Genomic DNA, 20,133 nt, shown 5'->3' on the forward strand with positions numbered 1-20,133 from the left:
AGAATCAAAGTTTGTTTAGAGACCTAGAATATTTTTAACCTATTTTTATTATTTCTAAATATGTTTTAAAAATAATTTTTATATCATAGTGTTTTATTTTTAATTATTCTACATGTTTGTATAATTATTTCTTAAAATAAACCTAAAAAATAAGTGAAAATAATATAAACCAACTAAAAGATATTATCTGAAAACACCCTATTTTATGTTCTTAATATAAAATAGAAAATAAAAAATAGTTTCTAGTTATTAAAACGTGTTTTATATGTTTTTTGTTCTAAAGAACAAAAAATTATTTTAAAAAATAGTTTCCAAACTAACTCTTAATTTCTTAATTTAAAATTTGTTTAAGCCTATGTTTAATTCTTGAAAATTTTGAAAGAAAATGAGAGAATAAAATAAAATAAAATAAAAATTAAAAAGATAAAAATAAATTATTTTAAATACTTTTTCATATTGATTACACTTATTTTTTTCTTTTATATAAAAATTAAATAATTAAAAATGCGTCATTTTAACTAATATATACATATATATGAAAAATAAAAAATAAGGTGTGTAGGGGCCCTTCCCCCTGATGACACGTGGCACGTATTTCTATCCAAATCAACTCCATCCGAATTTCCCCAAAAGGACACGTGGCGCGCTTCTCCTATCCGGACTCCTTCAAGAAGAAGCATACGGCACTCGCAAACACCATATCCGGACGACCGTCATATCCTTTCCGGATATATTGTTGTTCGGATCGTTGACCAAAGTAAGCAAGTCTTACTACGTCATTCCGACAGCCTGCCACAACCCACATTCCGCCGCCTGCAGAGCGAAAGGACAAGAATGATGGCAAGTCACCTCCCATGATCTATGACAGCCAAGTCACCTCCAAAGATCTCTGACAACCGTCCGTAGGGTGATGATGACCCTGCCACCACCTAGAGGCATCATGACGAGCCAAGAAGTCTCATTACCATTAAAGAGGGAGGTAGAGTTTCTGTCACTATATATATGAACCTTCACACAAGGAGGAAGGTAAGCTTGCTATACCTAGTAACAGACCAACTGATTTATCTCTCTAGATACATGGCTTACAAAACCATCGGAGGGTGTGTCCGAACACCCCGTTCGGACATCTTTTGCAGGGACTACTAAACCAGAACTCAATATTGGTTGAAATCATGCGTCCATTCAACAGCTACGTGGATCATAGGGACGCGAGGCCTCAACAAGGTGCCCTAAAGTATGGACATGGTTATGATTCATTATTTTTCCATACACTCTTTTCAACTTATTTAGATTTACACCATCTCATCCCAATGTCTTTTTTCATTGAAAATAAACGAGTTGAGACAAATAATTGTAAAAATTAATTAAAAAAATAAAAAAGAAAAGAAACCATCATAATAATAAAAGAAATTAATCTCACCCATGAGTAGGACTTGACTCAACCCCCACCTCCACCACTTGCAACCCACCAAGACAGCTTGCATGGACTTTCATTCATCTCCTTTGGCCTGCTGCCTCTACTATTTCAAATATTTGAGAGTCAACTCTAATATTCAAAGTCGCCCCCCGTGTGGTGTGCCCAGTCGCTTTACGACCATCGCGGCCGTGATCAACATCATCAAGGAGACAGGGTCCAATCCCTTCAATTTCTTCCTCATGTCATTTTCCTATTTTCTTCTTCTTACTATTAAGAATTAGATCTTGACCTTTATGGAATAAAATTATATGAATGAATAGTTGCATCACATCTATAGATGTCAATTTGGATCGTGTTTTCATCGTGTCAAAACTCAAGTAATTGATTAAGTAGACGATCCAAACATGACACTAATAATAATCATGTTAAAAGTATGAATCCAAATTCAACCTAATAATTAAATAAGTAATACATCTCATGAACATGATTATTAAATAAATTAATACAAGTTAAATTCGTGTTTTATAAGATTTTCCAAAAACAACTTAATTATTAACTCAAATGACTTAAAATGTATTGAGTTTAAATACTTCTAATCAATTATACCAAACTTCATCATTTATAGAGAATTTGTTTTATTTTTCTTTCTTGATTCAAATAATGCAACTTGGATCATAACAAAGTCTAACACTTTTTATTATCTTCTCTTTTGGTTTTTTGAATAAAAATATCATGGGGCGTGTCTTATAAGTTTTTGGGTATTTTGAAAGGAATGAATAAGGGAGAGGTGTTTATATTTTCAATATTTTATATTATAATTATTTCGAAGCACAACTTCTATTTATTTTTATGATTTAAAGAATATAATCTTTTTCTAATGTTATACTTTCATTATATTCAGGATGGACGTCAAAGTTATATAAGTAAAGAGATCTATTAATTGATTAAAAAAAAAAAAGGAAATAAATGTTTGATTTTGTATTCCTTATCATATTTGGAGTATTTAATTTCAATACAAATAATGTTTTTTTTTCCTTACTAAACATTTATTTACCATTATTAAATCCGTTAAATGAATAGGGGTTGAATTTGGACGCAATAATAATAACAAAAAAATAAAAAATTTAAATTGAGTTGACCCACAAATTTTGTCAAGACAATTTGGCCCTAGATGACCTGTTCTAAATTCCATACAATAGATTTTAATTAACAATCTAATAGAAATTGACCCTCTTATCTATGAAAAAAAAAAAAAAAAAGACCCACTTGATGAACCTAAATATTTGTTAACTTGGATCCATAGAGTTCCCTCTCTTCACGTTTAAGACTCCTTTCTTAATTCTACCCTGTGTGAAATGGGATCTTCCCTATAGTATTTCTTCCACCAACCCCAAATCTCTATCTCTATCTCTCTCTCTCTATAAATAAAGTAGGAAGACAGACAACACTAACAAATTGCTTTCTCTTTTATCTTGGCTCATTCTTCACATACTTTGAAGCTCTACAATGGAGTGTTTGGGCTTCAACAAGCTGCCAGAAGGCTGTGTTTCCATAATTCTCTCCCTCACTTCTCCCCCAGATGCATGCAAGTCTTCATTGGTCTCTCCCATGTTTCGAGCAGCGGCGGAGTCTGATGTGGTCTGGGAGAGGTTCTTGCCTGCGGATTATCACGATATCCTGTGTAGGTTGGTTGAGCCCTTGGTGTGTTCTTCAAGGAAGGAGCTGTTTCTGCGCTTGTGTGATCCCATTCTAATTGATGGTGGCAGCAAGGTTGGCTTCATAACTCATTTTCTCCCCTATCTTCCTTACCATTTATCCAAACTTTTCCAACATTGAACTATTATTTTTTTAGTTCAATAATTAATATATACAGAAAAAGAAGAGTAAAGTTGATGCCATCTGTCTTCAATTCTCATTAATTTATTTCTTTGTTGGCTGTCATGCAGAGCTTCAGATTAGACAAATGGAGTGGCAAAAAATCCTATCTACTGTCTGCAAGAGAGTTGTCCATTACGTGGAGCAATGATCCTATGTATTGGAGTTGGAGATCTACCCCAGAATCAAGGTTTGCTTTTTTTTTTTTTTCTTTGTTTCAAATCCTATTGAAGTTTCATAGGATTCACTTGAACCCAATATGTTTTCAGTAGATTTAGGTTTAGGTTGAGTATAATTATGTTTGGACCAAATTCATATCGACCAACATATTTAATAGAAAGGTTATTTTCCTAAAAGCTTAGTGACTTAAACCCATGACTTTTCGTCAAACTAAGTTTAAATACGTTGAATTACTGATATTCTTAAAAGCTTAAGTTTGCTCGATTTGGACTTAATATGCAATTCACTCTTTTGAACTGCTTTTTGGATCCATGTGCATAATATGAATTTGATTTGAATTGATCTATTTAATAATTGTATTGATTAATCTAAATATAACTTTAACTTATTTAATTCATATTTGATTGATCATTTCAAAATTGTTTTGAATAAATAGCTCGGTTAATTGTCTCATAAACATATTAAATTAAAAAGTTAATCATATAAACTTATTTAAAATTTAGTTTGATATATTATTAAATAGAAAGACTTGATTCTCAAATGGATCATACTATGTATTACTTATTTAATAATTAGGTAACATTTAAGTATATATTATTTAATGATTAGGTCATATTTGAGTATATATTTTTAATTCAAATATCATTTAAGTTGTGTTTAGAACTATCTATTAAGTGACTATCTAACATGATGTATGTGAATATGACTCACCAACCCGAATTACCACCCTAAAATCTATAAATTATGATCTCGATATCCATTATGACTTTAATTAAAGTCATCTTGGAATGTTGAAAACCATGTCATTTTTCTTAAATCAAAGTACTAATTCAAATGCACTAACATTTTCTTATCTACAGGTTCTCACATGTGGCTGAGCTTAGAACAATGTGTTGGTTAGAAATCCATGGGAAGATGAGAACTCAGATGCTCTCACCAAACACAAAATATGGTGCATATCTAATAATGAAAATCTCCAACCGGGCCTATGGGCTTGACTTGATGCCATCAGAGATATCGGTAGAAGTCTCCAACAGCACTCAAGTCTGTAATGGGACTGCATATCTGAGGTGTAGTGACAGCAAGAACAAGCAGATGGAGAGGTTGTTTTATGGGAACCGCAGAGAGATGTTGAGGTCAAGAGTGATTGAAGGTGATGGAAGAGTTCCATGTGAGAGAGAAGATGGGTGGATGGAGCTTGAGCTTGGAGACTTCTTTAATGGTGAAGGTGATGAGGAAGTGAGGATGAGCTTGAGGGAGGTGAAGGGTTACCATTTGAAAGGAGGACTTATCATTGAAGGCATTGAAGTGAGGCCTAATGACTCAAGAAAATGATATGTTTGATTCAACTATTTAATTAAAATGTTTACAAAATTAAGCATTTTGGAAAGATTGATTGAAGGTCATTTTTGTATCATGTGTATTGGTTATTTAGTGTGGTTTTGCATGTAAAAGCAAAACATCTATTTTTTTTTTTTCTAAAACACTTTTTGGGCTAAAAAATCTTTCTAAAATTATTGTTAAATGAATTCTTAATAGGTAATTCTTATAAAAACACATTTATAAAAAATATTTTTGTAGAAGTATTTTAAGTAGAAATACCGTCAAATACACTCTTAATTCATGTACTAAAAGGGAAGATTGCTATGTGTAGGTTCCATTTTGTTCGAGGGAGCATTTTTGTCATTGACTGGGTAGCACATTGATGGTTGTTGGAACCAATTCTTAGCCCAATATCTGAGTAAAAGCAGTAGAGGTGACAATTCATGTTGATGGATCATGTTTGTATCATGTCAAAGTTTAAGCATTCTACTATATAGCTCAACTCAAACCCAATATGAATAATAATTGTATAAAAAACATAAATCTAAATACTATTTAATTATTAAATATGTAACACGTCGTATAATTCATTTAATAATTAAGTCATCTTATTTAATAATTAGGTTGAGTTATATCTTATATATGTTTATATGATTAATGTTTCAATCAAATATATTTATGACTCAATTGACCTATTTATTTAAAATAAATTTAAAATGAGTCAGGCTAAATAGTTTATAGATGAAATTAAGTTAATGACAAAATTATTAAATAGGTCAATTTAGATTAAATTCTTATTACGTAGATTGACTAAAAAATTACTTATTTATTGAATCGGTTAAACAAGTTGATACAAATTTGATTTAAATTCATTTATACTCAATCCAAACTCGTAAAAAGTGTATTAAGTTCATGTTATATCGATGAATCATATCAAAATTTGCCACCATAACATATTTAGTAGAATTTTAAGGTTTTTACTAAAATAGAAAAGACAATGAGAGTCATGGAGAGAAAAGGAAAAAATTTGTGAGGTTTCCTTTTCTTCTATTAAGGTCATTGAAAGGCACGTCGAAGCAAGGGTCGTGGGTGTTTTGGGTTCTCCAATTTGTTATTGGGAGAATTACCCAAAAGGGTGGGTTGGAAAAAATAATGAGTATGAAGGCTCACTCTTTTAGAGAATAATTTTACCTTTGAATATGTTTTCTATATTATTTATAAATAAATTGAGATTGTCAATGATGTGGAGCTCATACATGATGATAAGTACATGTTAATAAGCAATCAACGCTACATTTCTCAGTTTGAAAAAATTATTGTCACTTTTGAACAATTGACTGTTTAAAAATTTGCTATTTTTTTTTTCAAAAAAATTGAGATTTTTTAAAGAACCTTGTAAAAAAAATAATTTTTAATATCTCATAAATAAAAACTATATCCTAAAGTTATTATATCGTTTTATATATGAAACATACAATTAAAAACTTTGTTATCATAATATAATGAATAATTATTTTTTATGAGTACTCATCAATTGAATAATATATAAATATGCAATTGACTAACACACACCTATTAAATGGAATAACTCACAATTATTCATTGGGTAATATAGCACGTGAAAAAATTAAATAAAAATAAATTAAATTATGTTGTAATATATTATAATGATAGTGTATTTATATTGTAAGTATAATGTATTTATGTTGTACTTATATTTCCTTACAAAAGTAATAATTTTAAAAATGTTTATTCATACCCTATTGGTATTAACACATCGTATTAATATATTAACAACATTTATTTAGTGTTTTGAAATTATTTAATAATTTTTGTACATATATATATATATATATATATATATATATATATATATATATATATATATATACTACGTGAATTCAAATTAATATTTTATTTGATTTTAGAAATTATTTATGATATAGGTATGTTGTGAAATATAGTATAATCATATAAAATTACAATTTTTATAAAAAAATTTCATAAATTTCTTAATTAGGTTTTATTGTAATGTATTGTAATGTAAGTGTATTTATATTGTAATTATAACATATTTTTGTTGTGTCTGTATTTTATAATAAAAGTAATAATATTGAGGATCACCTTTTATACCTTATTAATATTCAACATATCAAATATATTAATATCATTCACTCGATGCATTAAGAAAAAAAATTTATATGAAATTTTTTTTTTTAAAAAAAAAAAACACTATGCAAAGGAGAAAAAATCATATAAAAATTTTAAATTATTTTATTATAAAAGTAAAAAATGATTAAACATTCTCTATCATTTTCTTATTCTTTTTAGAGAATCTGAATGAAAAATTAAACATTTTATCTTCTTTAAATTTAATACAAAAACATAATTCATATATATATATATATATATATATATATATATATATATATATATATATGAAAAAATCATTATTTTTATTATATAATTATAAAACTTATTTTTTTCTTCATAAAATTAAAAATTAGAATAAAAATAAAAAAGGTAAAAAAACAATAAATGATATTTTGAAAATATTTTTTAAAAGTATTTTTGTTTTAAATAGTAAATTTAAATAACAAATTATATATAATTGTAAGGGTTAAACCCAAGCTTTTGATTTAAAATTTAAATATCAATAATTACAATAATGTGGGACCCATGTACCATAGTATTGACAAATATTTTTTTAAAATATTTTTGTTTTAAATAGTAAATTTAAATAACAAATTATATATAATTGTAGGGGTTAAACCCAAACTTTTGATTTAAAATTTAAATATCAATAATTATAATAATATGAGACCCATGTATCATAAATGTATTGACAAATCAAGTAAAGTGCTTTAAATACTTTGAATTTTAAAAGTTTTAGTTAAATGACAGTTTTGATATATTAAACCTATTAAAATCCTTTTCAAAAATTATTAAAAAACATCACCTTTTTAATAATTATTTTATCCGGTCCACCCTTTTGGATAATTCACTCATTGTTATTTAGAGGTTATATTGGGTACATTTATGGTAGTAGTAGTATCCCTTTTCTGTGGGTACATGAACTCATCTCTTTTTCTGTGGTACATGAACTGATCTCTTGTGATAAGCTTGAGCAGGACATCTATAATCTTTTCAAATCATAGTCAATCATTATCATAATTTGACCTGTAGATGTTGACAGACTATCCAACCATGTCAAGTTTTGGTGTTTTTTTTTTTTTTTGTCTTTTATATTACTTTCACTTGAATTGTATTAGTGAAAAGACAAATTATTTTGGTATATCGGTATTTGTTTCTATTTTTGGATTGGAGATCGATAGTTTAGTTATCTCATTTTTCTAACAATTATGTGACACAAAGCTTGTCTTTTCATGTTTTGGCGGCTCAATTTATTGAAATAAATCTTTTATTGAAAAAAATGTAATGCATGTTGATCGGTTAGTGTTAGTATTTATATTTAAATCCATAAAAAATTTAATAGATGGGAGATTTGAAACTCGAGATGTTAAAAGATGAAGTACAACAAAAAGAAAATGAAAGGGAAAAGAAATGATAGGGAAATAAAAAAATTTAAATAATAAACTTTTCTTATTCTCTACTTTAATTTATTATTATTATTATTATTAATAATGTAAAGAATGGGAAATTTGAGAATATACAAATTTTAAATAATATTTGTGGTCAATTAAACAAAAATTTTGATTTTTTTTGTTTATTTTATATTATATATTTTTTAGGGTTGCAATTTGTACATATCATATATTAAACCTGCACTTCTCCCATTCTAGATTGGGTTGGAATTTCTAAATTTACACTAAACTCGTAGGCAATTAGGATTCTTACTAATATTTGGTTATCAAACAAAAACTAATATACTTAAAATTATAAACTAATTCATTAATTATAATTAATTTAATATAAATAACTATTATAGACTCAAAGTCCAACTATCAAATTCAAACCTTGCATATACCAAATTCATAAGGCCAGGTTGGACCAGGTTGTAACCTCCTCTCATTTCATAAAAATGTTTGGCAGGAAAAATGTGAAACACTTCCACCAGTTTTTCCCTTACTCCCCCATTTTTTTTTTCAAAAAAAAAAAAAAAGAGTAAAAATGAAAGGATGATTTTACCTTCTTTCAAGCCCTTTTCCCCACTTCCCTCCTATATTTTTATTTCTTTCTTTTCTTGTTCCTGTTTCTTCTTTTCTTCATTGTTCACTTTTTGTTTTTATTTATTTAACCAAAAAAAAGTGTGAGATAGGGGGATTTTAACAAGATGAAAATAAAAATGATGGGATAATATTTTTCCGAACTTTAGACCTTGTTTGATAATTGTTTTAAAAAATGATTCTGAAAATTAGTTTTTTAAAAGTTATTTTTTTAATGTTTTGTAAAACAAAAAGATGTTTATGAATTTAAAATATTTTTAATTTATTTTAAATATTTTTAAACATTTTTAATAAATAATTTTTATATATAGTGTTTTATTTTTAATCATTTCATATGCTTATATAATTAATTTTAAAAATAATTTTCAGAACACAAACAAAAATAATAAAAAATAATTAAAAGATATTATTCTAAAAATATAATATTTTATATTTTTAATAATAAAAAATAGAAAATAGTTTCTGAATATCAATTTTTTTCTTTTTTCTTTTTTGTTTTGAAGAGTAGAAACTGTTTTCGAAACTTTTAAAAACAGTTTTTATTACTTTTTATTTTTATTTTTTGTCATTTAATTATGGGAGAAAAAAGAATCAGAAAGAGAGCCTCCTCTCTCTCTTTTATTTTTAATTAAACAAAAAGGTAAAAGATAAAGAAAAAAATGCCTTAATTAAATAAAAAATAAAAAATAAATTAAAAAAGAAAGAGGAAGTCAAGAAAAAAAAAAAGCATAAAACTACCCTTTTACTTTTATGAAAAATAAATAAAGGTAATAAAAACAAAAAAAAATCTCATATATGAAAATAAAATACATTTTACAATCAGAAAATGTTTTTAATATTTTAAATTTTTAAAAATTTAAAATTTTTAAATATAAAAAAAAATTAAAACCGTTTTCAAAAATCACAATCAAGAATCACGGTGCTTCAGCTTTATAAAAGCTTGCAATGACATACAATGACACGGATCACACTCAGAGGTAGCTTTAGCTTTATAATTTATTTTTCACATGAATTCTTTTTTCTTTTAACATTTTCTTAAAATTAACCATCTCACATTTTTCATATTACCAAATATTCCGTGTTATCTTTAATACACGTATCCTGAATACATGAAACATGTGGCCGCGTGGCCACGTGGCACCCCACCGTTTCACACTCTCTTCCCCTCATCATTTCAACATCTTCTTCAGTGATATGAACTCATCCACATGATTCATTAATCCCCAACAACAACTTGGTGGCCACCAGACATGAATTTCATCACTGGGTCATCATAAATATGCTGGCAGAAGACATTGGCCTACAAATTTTACAATTCGAAGTCAGCCCTACGTGGTGGATCTGTCCACCATCAACCACCTACATCTCTCTCTCTCTTTTATAAATGGCAGCAAGACAAAGAGCAATAACATATTGCTTTACAATGGTGTACTGTGTGGGCTTCAATACGTTGCCAGAAGGCTGTGTTTCCACAATTCTCTCCCTCACTTCTCCTCCAGATGCGTGCAAATCCTCACTGGTGTCTTCCATTTTCCGGGCAGCGGCGGAGTCTGATGTGGTCTGGGAGAGGTTCTTGCCGGCGGACTATCATGATATCTTGTCGAGGTTGGCTGAGCCCATGGTGGCTTCTTCAAAGAAGGAGCTGTTTCTGCGTTTGTGTGATCCCAGTCTCATTGATGGTGGGAAAAAGGTTGGTTTCATTGCCGTTTTCTTGCCTCTCCTCATCACCCTTAATCCAAAATTCTCCTAAAATTAATTATTTTTTAAAATATATGCATGAATACTGTCATGACTCATGGGTATTGTGGGACAATACGTAGAATATTTACATAATTATATAAATTAATCATGCATGATTAAATGATACTAATAATAAGAAATCACTATAAAAAACATGCATGTTTGAATCATCACAAAAAAAAAGTGATTGATTGTTACAATCGATTATGATGGCTCTATGAGAAAACAGAAAGACATTTTATCTAGATTAGAAATAAGACTTAACATAACTCAATATTAGGTTCTCATTAGGCCCTCTTATAATGGGCTTTAATGAGACTCGTAGTCTACACTTGTCACTCAACTTGAACTTCTACTCAAAAGATATAAAATTCAATCTAAATATGATTATTAATTAATTGGACTCATTATATAATAAATTATTCATTAACCATTTTTTTTATAAATACAAATTATTCAATTAATATTAATACATACAAAAATTTTTCAACATAATACCCACAGAAAAAGTTGACTGATTCCACCATCTAGAGGAGTCATGAATGCATAGGCCCAAATGAATCCATAGAATTTGAATTATGCATAGGCCCAAATGAATCCATAGAATTTGAATTCCAAAGAGGAAAGTAGAAGATAAGAAGAGTTGTTTCAAACAAACCCTCCTAATACCGTGTTCGAAGATAAGGCATAAGGAGACCAAAAAGAAAAGTAAAGTAGCCGGTCGTCAGTTTTCATTAATTCTCATTTATCTCTTTGTTGACTCTAATGCAGAGATTCAGATTAGACAAATGGAGTGGCAAAAATTCCTATATGATGTCTGCAAGAGAATTGTCCATTTCATGGAGCCATGATCCTACGCATTGGAGTTGGACATCCATCCCAGAGTCAAGGTTTGTTTCCCCTTCAATTTTTTTTTTATAACCAAGTAACATTCCATGCTGGGCCCTCCAAACTCCTAAATCCAAACTTCGAGATGTCGGTCATGCCTGTCACAATCAACAAGTGTAATAAGGGTATCGAACAAGTGATACAAATGACACCATGATGATGCGTCTCTATCACATATTTTGACATTTGTTTTGAAAACCCTAATATGGGTCACCTTGAAAAACTGAAATTAGGATTCTTTTAGGGTTGATTCCTTTCATCTTTTTTAAGATATTAACTAAATATAATTCTTTTTATTGATTTAAAAATTCTTTAAATACGTTTCTTATTTTGAATTAAAATATTAAATAAAAAGGTTGAACGAGACATTTGATGAAATTTAAAATCAACGGGGTTTAGGTGTATTTAGTAAATACCTCGTACATAAGTGGTCAATAAAAATAACCTATTTTCTTAAATCAAAGACTTATGAGAGGGTACTCACATTTTCTTATATGCAGGTTCTCAGAGGTGGCTGAGCTCAAAACAGTGTGCAGATTAGAAATTCATGGAAAGATTAGAACTCAAATGCTCTCACCAAACACAAAATATGGTGCATATCTCATCATCAAAATCTCCAACCGGGCATTTGGGCTTGACTTGATGCCATCAGAGATATCGGTAGAAGTCTCCAACAGCACTCAAGTCTGTAATGGGACTGCATATCTGAGGTGTAGTGACAGCCAGAACAAGCAGATGGAGAGGTTGTTTTATGGGAACCGCGGAGAGATGTTGAGGTCAAGAGTGATTGAAGGTGATGGAAGAGTCCCATGTGAGAGGAGAGATGGAGATGGATGGATGGAGCTTGAGCTTGGAGACTTCTTTAATGGTGAAGGTGATGAGGAAGTGAGGATGAGCTTGAGGGAGGTGAAGGGTTATCATTTGAAAGGAGGGCTTATCATTGAAGGCATTGAAGTGAGGCCCAAGGACTCAAGAAAATGATATGTTTAATTCAACTATTTAATTAAAATGTTTACAAAATTAAGCATTTTGGAAAGATTGATTGAAGGTCATTTTTGTATCATGTGTATTGGTTCTTTGGTGTGGTTTTGCATGTAAAAGCAAAAATTGGAGAAAAAAAATTATATTTGCTTAATTTTTGACTTTTATACTCTCATTTTTTTAAATATAGATAAGTAAGAAGGTTAATTAATTTCATTCATTTTTTTTTTGAGATTTTGATTAAATACACCTAATTTTAGGACTACAATTTGGGTGAGTTGGTCCAGTTGATGGTTAACTCGAACTCAACCCAAATTATAAAACAATCAACTCAAGTTTAACTCAATTCGACTTTTAATTGGAGGTACTTAACCCAAACTTTATCTAACCTTATTTTTTAAATTGTGGGTTGAGTTTAAGTTGATTGGATTAGACACAGGTTGGTAAGGTTGATCAAGTAACATAATTCCTATAATGTTTTTTAAAAAACTTTTTTTTCTGTATTGAAACTGATTGTTTAAATTTGTCTTAATTTCAAGTTGGGTGAAGTCAATCCACCTAAAATTGCACATCTATCTAACTCTCATTAATTTGAATTAATTCCCTTTATCTTGAGTGAAATAAGTAACGACTAAAATTAATAAATGAAAATAATAAAATATGTATCTAATCAAATTTCAAATCAATAGAGAAGTGTATATTTAACTAAAAATTTAGGGGAATTAAATATAGAAAGCATGGACTCACTCCTTTGGATTTACGTAGGAAAAAAAACCAGAAAAAAAGGTCATTCAATCTAGTGGGTGGAGGGGGCGGGGGAATTGGAATCCGGGGGCGGGGGCGGCGGGCGGCTGGCGGCGCGGAATTGGATTCAAGTTTTAATGGGATAGAGAATGAGAGGAAGGGGAAGAGGAGCCTTATCTATACCTTTCACTTCCCCTTTGTGGTTCCATATAAAGGCTACATACATATCTTGATTGAGCCAACATGCGCATGACGTTTGTAACTTGCTGTTCACATGCCTACCAAAACAAGCAACATGATAGTGGAAAGGATTTTAAATGGTTTCTATCCGTTGAGCTTAAATGATTGGTTTTTGGTGTCATTTTATGTGGTTGAAAAGTAAGGATCTATTTGAATTTTTTAAAAAGAAAATTTAAAACAATTATCATTTCTTTTTAAGAATAAAATTTTCTTTGAGAACTTAACCATGAAATAAGATTTTTTTAGAAAATAATTTACACTTATATATAAGGTAAAAATTACCAAAATATTCTACATATTTTCAAATATTAAAATACTATATAAAAATAATTGAAAATACCTCAAATTTATTTTTTTTAAATTATATAATTAAAAATTATTTTTAGAAAATAGTATATTTTATAAATTCTCAAAATAAAATTCTAAACAAAATTTGTCAAACATCTTCCCCTGAAATAGAAAAACTCTAATTTTTCAAAACAATTTTTAAACTTAGCCTTATTCTTCAGATATCATAAAAAAAAAATTGATAACTAATATAAAATAACCGCTTTATAAAAGTATTTCATTTGTTTTGTATATTGATGTATATATATCTCTTTTATTTATACTCAAGCCTTATTCATATATATAAAAAAATTTCTTTTTCTTTTTTTATTTCTAATCTCATTTTTTTTATTTAATTAACGAGATAGGATAAAATCAAATACCTGGTATATGCATTTTTTTCTATATTTGATAACTTATCATATATAATCGTCCATTCATAATTTATCATATCTATCATATTTAATCACTATAGGATAAGATATAATATTCATTCTCTTACCCTTTTTTTATCATATATTTGGTTGAATAATCCATTTTGTCTACCTACAAAATCCCTTCCGTCCCTTTTTTCCTTCCTCCCAGGCTCACTCCTTTTCCTCAACTTTCCCACCATTCAACCAAACCAAACCAAATTGTGGGCCCATTTGAGCCACATCTAATTAGATTAGGGATAAGAAGCCTCCCTCGATGTGAATACTCTTTAATTTGTTATCATAAAAAGAAATGAAAATTTTTGTTAATTCATAGTGTAGAGTAAATATTTTTTAAAAATATAATAAATAAGCAAATTATATTAAAATATTAATATGCTTATAGAAAATATATTTTCTTATTTTTTTTTCTCATATATATTTTTTTAAAATTTTCTAAAAATGAACTTCAAAGATGTGATTGATTTTGAGTCATCCCAACATTTCCACACCTTTAAAATATCCCCCAAAAAACTTTCAATTTTTCAAAATGGCCTCATGGGTCGCCATCATGTTGTCATCTTTACTATACGATTACTCCATTTCTCCTTACAATAGATGTAGGGCCCCTAATTGATTACTCTATATATTCCATTTTTCTTCTTCTTCTTCTCTTCTAAGTTTTCATCAACCCTGCGACAAGATGAATTTCGAGCTCTTGCCTCAAGACTGCATCTCCCACATCCTGTCCTGCACTTCGCCTCGGGATGCGTGCCGATCGGAGCTGGTCTCTACGACGGTTCGGCATGCAGGGGACTCGGACTCGGTTTGGGAGAAATTTCTGCCGTCTGATTATCAAGAAATTCTATCAAGATTGGTGTCTCCATTGGTGTTCGCTTCCAAGAAGGAGCTCTACTCCAAGCTTTGTAGCCCACTTCTCATTGATGAGGGTAGGAAGGTAATTACAATTTTATGGTAATTTGATATTATAAATAGGGTTATTTGATTAAAAGGAGTTAAGTCCTCCCATTTTGTAAAACTAACCTTTCATATTTTTTTCAATCTAAAAAAATACTTATTTTGAACAAAAATATCCTCTCCTTTTTTTTGTAAAAATATTCATTTATTTTAAAACAAATGTAAATAATAAAAATGTTGAAGGACATTTATGTCAAAATTGGGTTACAATTTAAGTTAAAAAAATGGAAGAGATTAGTTTTTCAAATTTGAAAATTTCAAATTTGAAATATTTTCATCCCTTTTAATCAATTAATCCTTAGAAATATTTGGTAAAAAGAGATAAAATAATTCTCAAATTAAGAATATAATCCTTTTCATATTTTTTCTTAAAAAGTAACCTACTTTTTTTCTCATAAATGCCCTTTACCATTTCAAATATTTATATAAGGTCATTTTTACAAAATAATAATAATAATAATAATAATAAACGTATTTTTATCAAAATGAGACGAAAAAAAAAAAAAAAAAGACATTTGTAATCATAATAGGTTGGTCTTGTGTTTGATTTCAAGACATCCCAAAATTTTCTACTACCAATTTTTAAAAATAAAAATTCAAATGAATAAATATATAATAATGTTTAAAAAAAATTTAATTTAAAGAAATGATTTAAAATCTTATCAATTCCTTGTTTTTCTTGAGTGCAGTCCTTTTCAATATCAAAAACAATGGGCAAAAAAGGCTACATGTTGAGTGCAAGGAACCTTTCGATTACGTGGTCAAGCAATGCTCTTTATTGGTCATGGAAACCTCTACTCCAATCGAGGTTTGCACTTCACGACTCTTTACTAACTTTTTTATTCACAAAAATTAACGTTATTTTATTTTTCTAATTTTAAGATTTGCAGAAATTGTCGAATTAAGAACCATTTGTTGGCTAGAAATTCAAGGCAAAATAAGCACGTGCATGCTTTCTCCAAAAACTACTTATCGGGCTTACCTCATTGTAAAATTTGCTGATCGTGCTTATGGACTAGACGCCCTCCCTTCGGAGGTCTCGGTTGTTGTTGGTAAGCATCAATCACAGGGAATAGCTTACTTGCGTCGTCCTGAAAGCAACAGAGCGACTCTGGAACGTGTTTGCTTTTTGAATCGAATTGAAGCGTTGCGATCGAAGGTTTCGAAGGGAGAAGAGCGCGTTCCTTACGAACGGGAAGATGGATGGTTCGAGGTTGAATTAGGAGAGTTCTACAATGATGGGGGTGATGAGGAGGTGAAGATGAGCCTAAGGGAGGTGAAGGGAGTGCATCTTAAGGGTGGGCTTATTGTTGAGGGGATTGAGATTAGGCCCAAAGATTAGGCCATTCTTTTGTTGAGAGGATTGAGAATAGGCCCAATCTTTCTTTTGTTGTGAATTACGGTTTTTGGCAATAAGGATTGGGCCTTTGTATTCGAAAGGTAAATTTTTAGCAATAAAAAATAGGAAAAAAAATCAAAATTATATATATATATATATATATTTCAATTTTTTTAAATATTTTATTTATTGTTTAAATATTTTAAAAGGGTTAAGGACTTGACTAAATACTTGATTCTCATTGAATTCCTTGGCCTCCTTCCCATTTGTCATCTTCACCCAACTCAAATTTTACCTCAAAATGGTAAACCAAACAAGGGATATCAAATCCTTGCAAAGCAAAATTAATTAAAAAATCAAACAAAAATCTTAAAAAATAATTAAAGGGTAGGCAATTTGTTCCCTCAGAAAATTAGGAAAAAGAAAAATGCTTCAATCACAGAATGATCAGAATTAGCATGGTTATATCCAAACCATCATAGGGAACCCCATCTCCTCAACATATATTTTCTTTTTTTATTCTTCTCTCAAAAAATGAAAAAAAGAAAAAAAGAAAAAAAGAAAAAACAGAAAAAAGAAAAAAAGAAAAAGAGAATTATTGGGAAATTGCAGAGGCTCAGATATGTGTTCATTGAGTCTACTCCTGAACCTTTCAATGAAAGGTCTCATAATGAGCTGGGATTAACATTTATCATCATTGCAACAATTCCACAAACCCCACTAAATTTTCAATCCAAAACACCACAAGATCAAAAACCCACAAAATTGTCATTAAAAAAAATAATTGAAACCCCATAGAATTTCCATCTGAAAACACCACACAAACAAAAACCCACAAAGTTTTCCATCAAAAACATAAACCCCACAAGGTTTGATTGAAGAAAAAGGCAGGCTTTTCAGCCGAGTTTAGGGAGATGTAAAGTCTACACAGCAGTGGGTGACTAGGGGAAGAAGAGAGAAGAGGGAAAGGAACTACCTTTTGTGCTCCTGAGCTTCAGGGAGCGAGACTCGGGGCTCTGAGAAGAGAGGTTTTGGGGCGCTTAAAAGGATGAGGGTCGGCTAGGATTAGGGTTAGGGTTTATGGTGATGACAATGATCTTGATTTCCATTTATGACCCTGAGAGTTGGCTAGATTTACAAATGTATCCTTATTTGGGATGAGAATTGGGTTGGGCTGAGTTGGGCTGGGCCTGTTTATCGGCTGACTATTCATATCGAATTTTGCCCTTATTGGGTTGGACTAGGTCAGGCTGGGCCAGTATCCCCGCCTTGCCCCACCCCAACTAATTTTTTTTTTCAGAATTTTTTAGTTAATAACTTAATATTAAAAATAAATCTAATTGATAAATAAATAAATATTATGAAATTTTAATTCATATCTCTTAAAAAATTAAAAATTAAAAATTAAATATCTGTTTGAATACATTTTTGTAAATAAAAAATTTTCTATTTTTATTTAAAATTTAAGAACTCTTAAATATTTATATTGAAAAAAATAATGATTTTAAAAATTGTGTAAAAAAATTGAGGCATGAAAAAAAAAATTTACTACCTTAAATTTTAAATTTTTAAAAATGATTTTAAAAAGATAAAACCTATAATTTTGTACTAAATGTTGTACATTTATATATAGGTTTTATTTTTAAAAAACAAAAATAGAAAGTGTACATATATAAGCACTAAATTAAATTAAATTATTTTTTATTTAATTATATACGTAATTGGCTTGAAGCAGTAAGAGACAAAATAATACTTGAACCCATTTTGAGTTTTAAAAAATTTGTCCAACTCATCCTAATCTTAATTATTATTCTCTCTTACTCATGTTATTAGGAAAGACGAGGACGTGTATCTGAAAAAACTCATTTCGTACTCTAATTTGCCTCGATTCCGTCTTTTTCTAAAAAATATCTCATATAAGCAAATGACGTACTAATCATTGATGATTATAAGAAAAGAACATGGGCTAGGTCAGATGTTGCAATCTGAATTTAATCCATCTGTTTTGTTAGACTTTTGCTTGCTTTATTAGGTTGTCCCTATATTTAATTTCCATTCCACATCTTGATTCACATGACACTATGCCATTTGATGACTATTTTATGACACAGACCATGTGATAAGAAACATAGTACCTGTCACCATATCCTTTTTGAAAACAAAAGGAATATGACCTTCCCATACCACCTGTCCCATTGGTGTATTTACAAACTTACATGGGTGACACTTCTAATAAATTTGACACCATCATCCAATGAATTGTAATTTGAAATCAGCATTTTTCATTAATAAAAAATATATATTTTGTGTTAAGAAATATGATATATATCGAACTCAAATTTTATGGGTTTAAATTTTTAAGAAAATTGTTAATTCAACATGGTATTTGACAGGAGGTCATGAATTTGAGTTGTTTCTTTGTAATTTGCATGTTTGATTTTTCTCGATCGTTAGTCCTCTCCTTTTTTTGTAATTTTCATAATTTTATGGTATCTTTCTATATACAATTTTATATTAAACTCGTCCTGAATTTCATATTTTGAAAAGAAGAATATTCTACTTGAAATTCAGTAGTGTGGTAATTTTAAAATTATTTTTTATGGTATAGTTTTTGAAAAAAATTGTCCTACTGATACAGAAAGGCCGTCAATGGGGGTGGGTTTGGACCAACGAAGGGGATTCGTACACCACATCCATTATATGTGAGCCTAGCATAGGCACACATGTTACCTAACGTAATAAATTAGCCTCACCATGAGCCCAAGGAACCCAGTGGCTGTGGACCACATGGTGGTGACCTTCAAGATTTTATGAACAGTGGTGCACCAGGGTCCACTTCACCTTCTCCCACATAATAGAAGACTAGTGCACCCACCATCTTTGAGACACGTTCACCTCATGGGGCTGCAAATAAATGGAAAGCCAAATCACCCCTTGTCATGGTCTGACTCCTTTGCTTTTTATTTTAGTGACCAAACATTGTGCTTTGGATGGTGATTGGGACTTGTTTTGGAATCGGAGAGATTTATTATCTTCTACTCAAAGGGAAATATATAAAACGTTTGATAATGAAAATAAGAGTGCATAAAAAATTTGATATGAAAATAAGAGTATATTTAATAGCGATTTTAGAAAATGTTTTTAATATTTTTAATACTTAAATTATCAAAATTTTTTAAGTATTAAAAATATTAAAAGTACTTCATAAAATTACTATAAAACGGATAACAAAATAAAGTTGAGACATTTTTAAATCAAATTGGATAAAATGTTTTAGTTTAAAATTTATATAATAAATGTTAATTTGTATCTCTATGCTATTATATAGTTTGAATTTTGTTGCATTTTTTTTACCTATTTATATTTGCATTTCATCTTGAAACGTCATATAATGGTTAGCTAACACGTAACAATAATCTATTTATGACAGGTTACTGCTCAGATAGACTTTGGTAAAATGGGACTACTGAGGTTGACATTACTTATAATGGGTTGCCTAAT

The 20,133-nt window shown here is 29.4% G+C and overlaps 3 protein-coding genes and 2 non-coding genes across 5 annotated transcripts; 3 read left to right on the forward strand and 2 right to left on the reverse strand.

Annotated features, from left to right (window-relative positions):
* Positions 1-2,887: 2,887 nt before the first annotated feature.
* On the forward strand, positions 2,888-4,878 carry LOC117931231 (F-box protein PP2-B13-like). The gene is made up of 3 exons (XM_034852154.1): positions 2,888-3,187; positions 3,364-3,482; positions 4,333-4,878. The coding sequence occupies exons 1-3, from the start codon at positions 2,924-2,926 to the stop codon at positions 4,805-4,807; spliced, it is 858 nt and encodes a 285-aa protein (XP_034708045.1). The 5' UTR covers positions 2,888-2,923; the 3' UTR covers positions 4,808-4,878.
* A 5,400-nt stretch (positions 4,879-10,278) lies between these two features.
* LOC117931065 (F-box protein PP2-B13-like) lies at positions 10,279-12,717 on the forward strand. The gene is made up of 3 exons (XM_034851920.1): positions 10,279-10,672; positions 11,494-11,612; positions 12,111-12,717. Exons 1-3 carry the CDS (start codon positions 10,367-10,369, stop codon positions 12,589-12,591), a joined length of 906 nt encoding a protein of 301 aa, XP_034707811.1. The 5' UTR covers positions 10,279-10,366; the 3' UTR covers positions 12,592-12,717.
* Positions 12,718-14,990: 2,273 nt separating this feature from the next.
* Positions 14,991-16,782, forward strand: LOC117930820 (F-box protein PP2-B15-like). The gene is made up of 3 exons (XM_034851569.1): positions 14,991-15,273; positions 15,983-16,101; positions 16,176-16,782. The coding sequence occupies exons 1-3, from the start codon at positions 15,019-15,021 to the stop codon at positions 16,633-16,635; spliced, it is 834 nt and encodes a 277-aa protein (XP_034707460.1). The 5' UTR covers positions 14,991-15,018; the 3' UTR covers positions 16,636-16,782.
* A 247-nt stretch (positions 16,783-17,029) lies between these two features.
* Positions 17,030-17,119, reverse strand: LOC117931472. The gene has a single exon (XR_004654047.1). It is a non-coding gene; the product is annotated as a small nucleolar RNA snoR53Y (small nucleolar RNA).
* A 122-nt stretch (positions 17,120-17,241) lies between these two features.
* On the reverse strand, positions 17,242-17,340 carry LOC117931471. Its single transcript, XR_004654046.1, has one exon. It is a non-coding gene; the product is annotated as a small nucleolar RNA snoR69Y (small nucleolar RNA).
* Positions 17,341-20,133: the final 2,793 nt, after the last annotated feature.

The sequence above is a fragment of the Vitis riparia genome, chromosome 14, assembly GCF_004353265.1.
Source record: "Vitis riparia cultivar Riparia Gloire de Montpellier isolate 1030 chromosome 14, EGFV_Vit.rip_1.0, whole genome shotgun sequence".
Lineage (NCBI taxonomy): Eukaryota > Viridiplantae > Streptophyta > Magnoliopsida > Vitales > Vitaceae > Vitis > Vitis riparia.

Coding starts and splice junctions, on each gene's coding strand:
- LOC117931231 (XM_034852154.1), top strand. CDS start 2,924: ATGGAGTGTTTGGGCTTCAACAAGCTGCCAGAAGGCTGTGTTTCCATA. Junction 3,188..3,363: donor TAATTGATGGTGGCAGCAAG/GTTGGCTTCATA, acceptor GCTGTCATGCAG/AGCTTCAGATTAGACAAATG. Junction 3,483..4,332: donor AGATCTACCCCAGAATCAAG/GTTTGCTTTTTT, acceptor TCTTATCTACAG/GTTCTCACATGTGGCTGAGC.
- LOC117931065 (XM_034851920.1), top strand. CDS start 10,367: ATGGCAGCAAGACAAAGAGCAATAACATATTGCTTTACAATGGTGTAC. Junction 10,673..11,493: donor TCATTGATGGTGGGAAAAAG/GTTGGTTTCATT, acceptor ACTCTAATGCAG/AGATTCAGATTAGACAAATG. Junction 11,613..12,110: donor ACATCCATCCCAGAGTCAAG/GTTTGTTTCCCC, acceptor TCTTATATGCAG/GTTCTCAGAGGTGGCTGAGC.
- LOC117930820 (XM_034851569.1), top strand. CDS start 15,019: ATGAATTTCGAGCTCTTGCCTCAAGACTGCATCTCCCACATCCTGTCC. Junction 15,274..15,982: donor TCATTGATGAGGGTAGGAAG/GTAATTACAATT, acceptor TCTTGAGTGCAG/TCCTTTTCAATATCAAAAAC. Junction 16,102..16,175: donor AAACCTCTACTCCAATCGAG/GTTTGCACTTCA, acceptor TCTAATTTTAAG/ATTTGCAGAAATTGTCGAAT.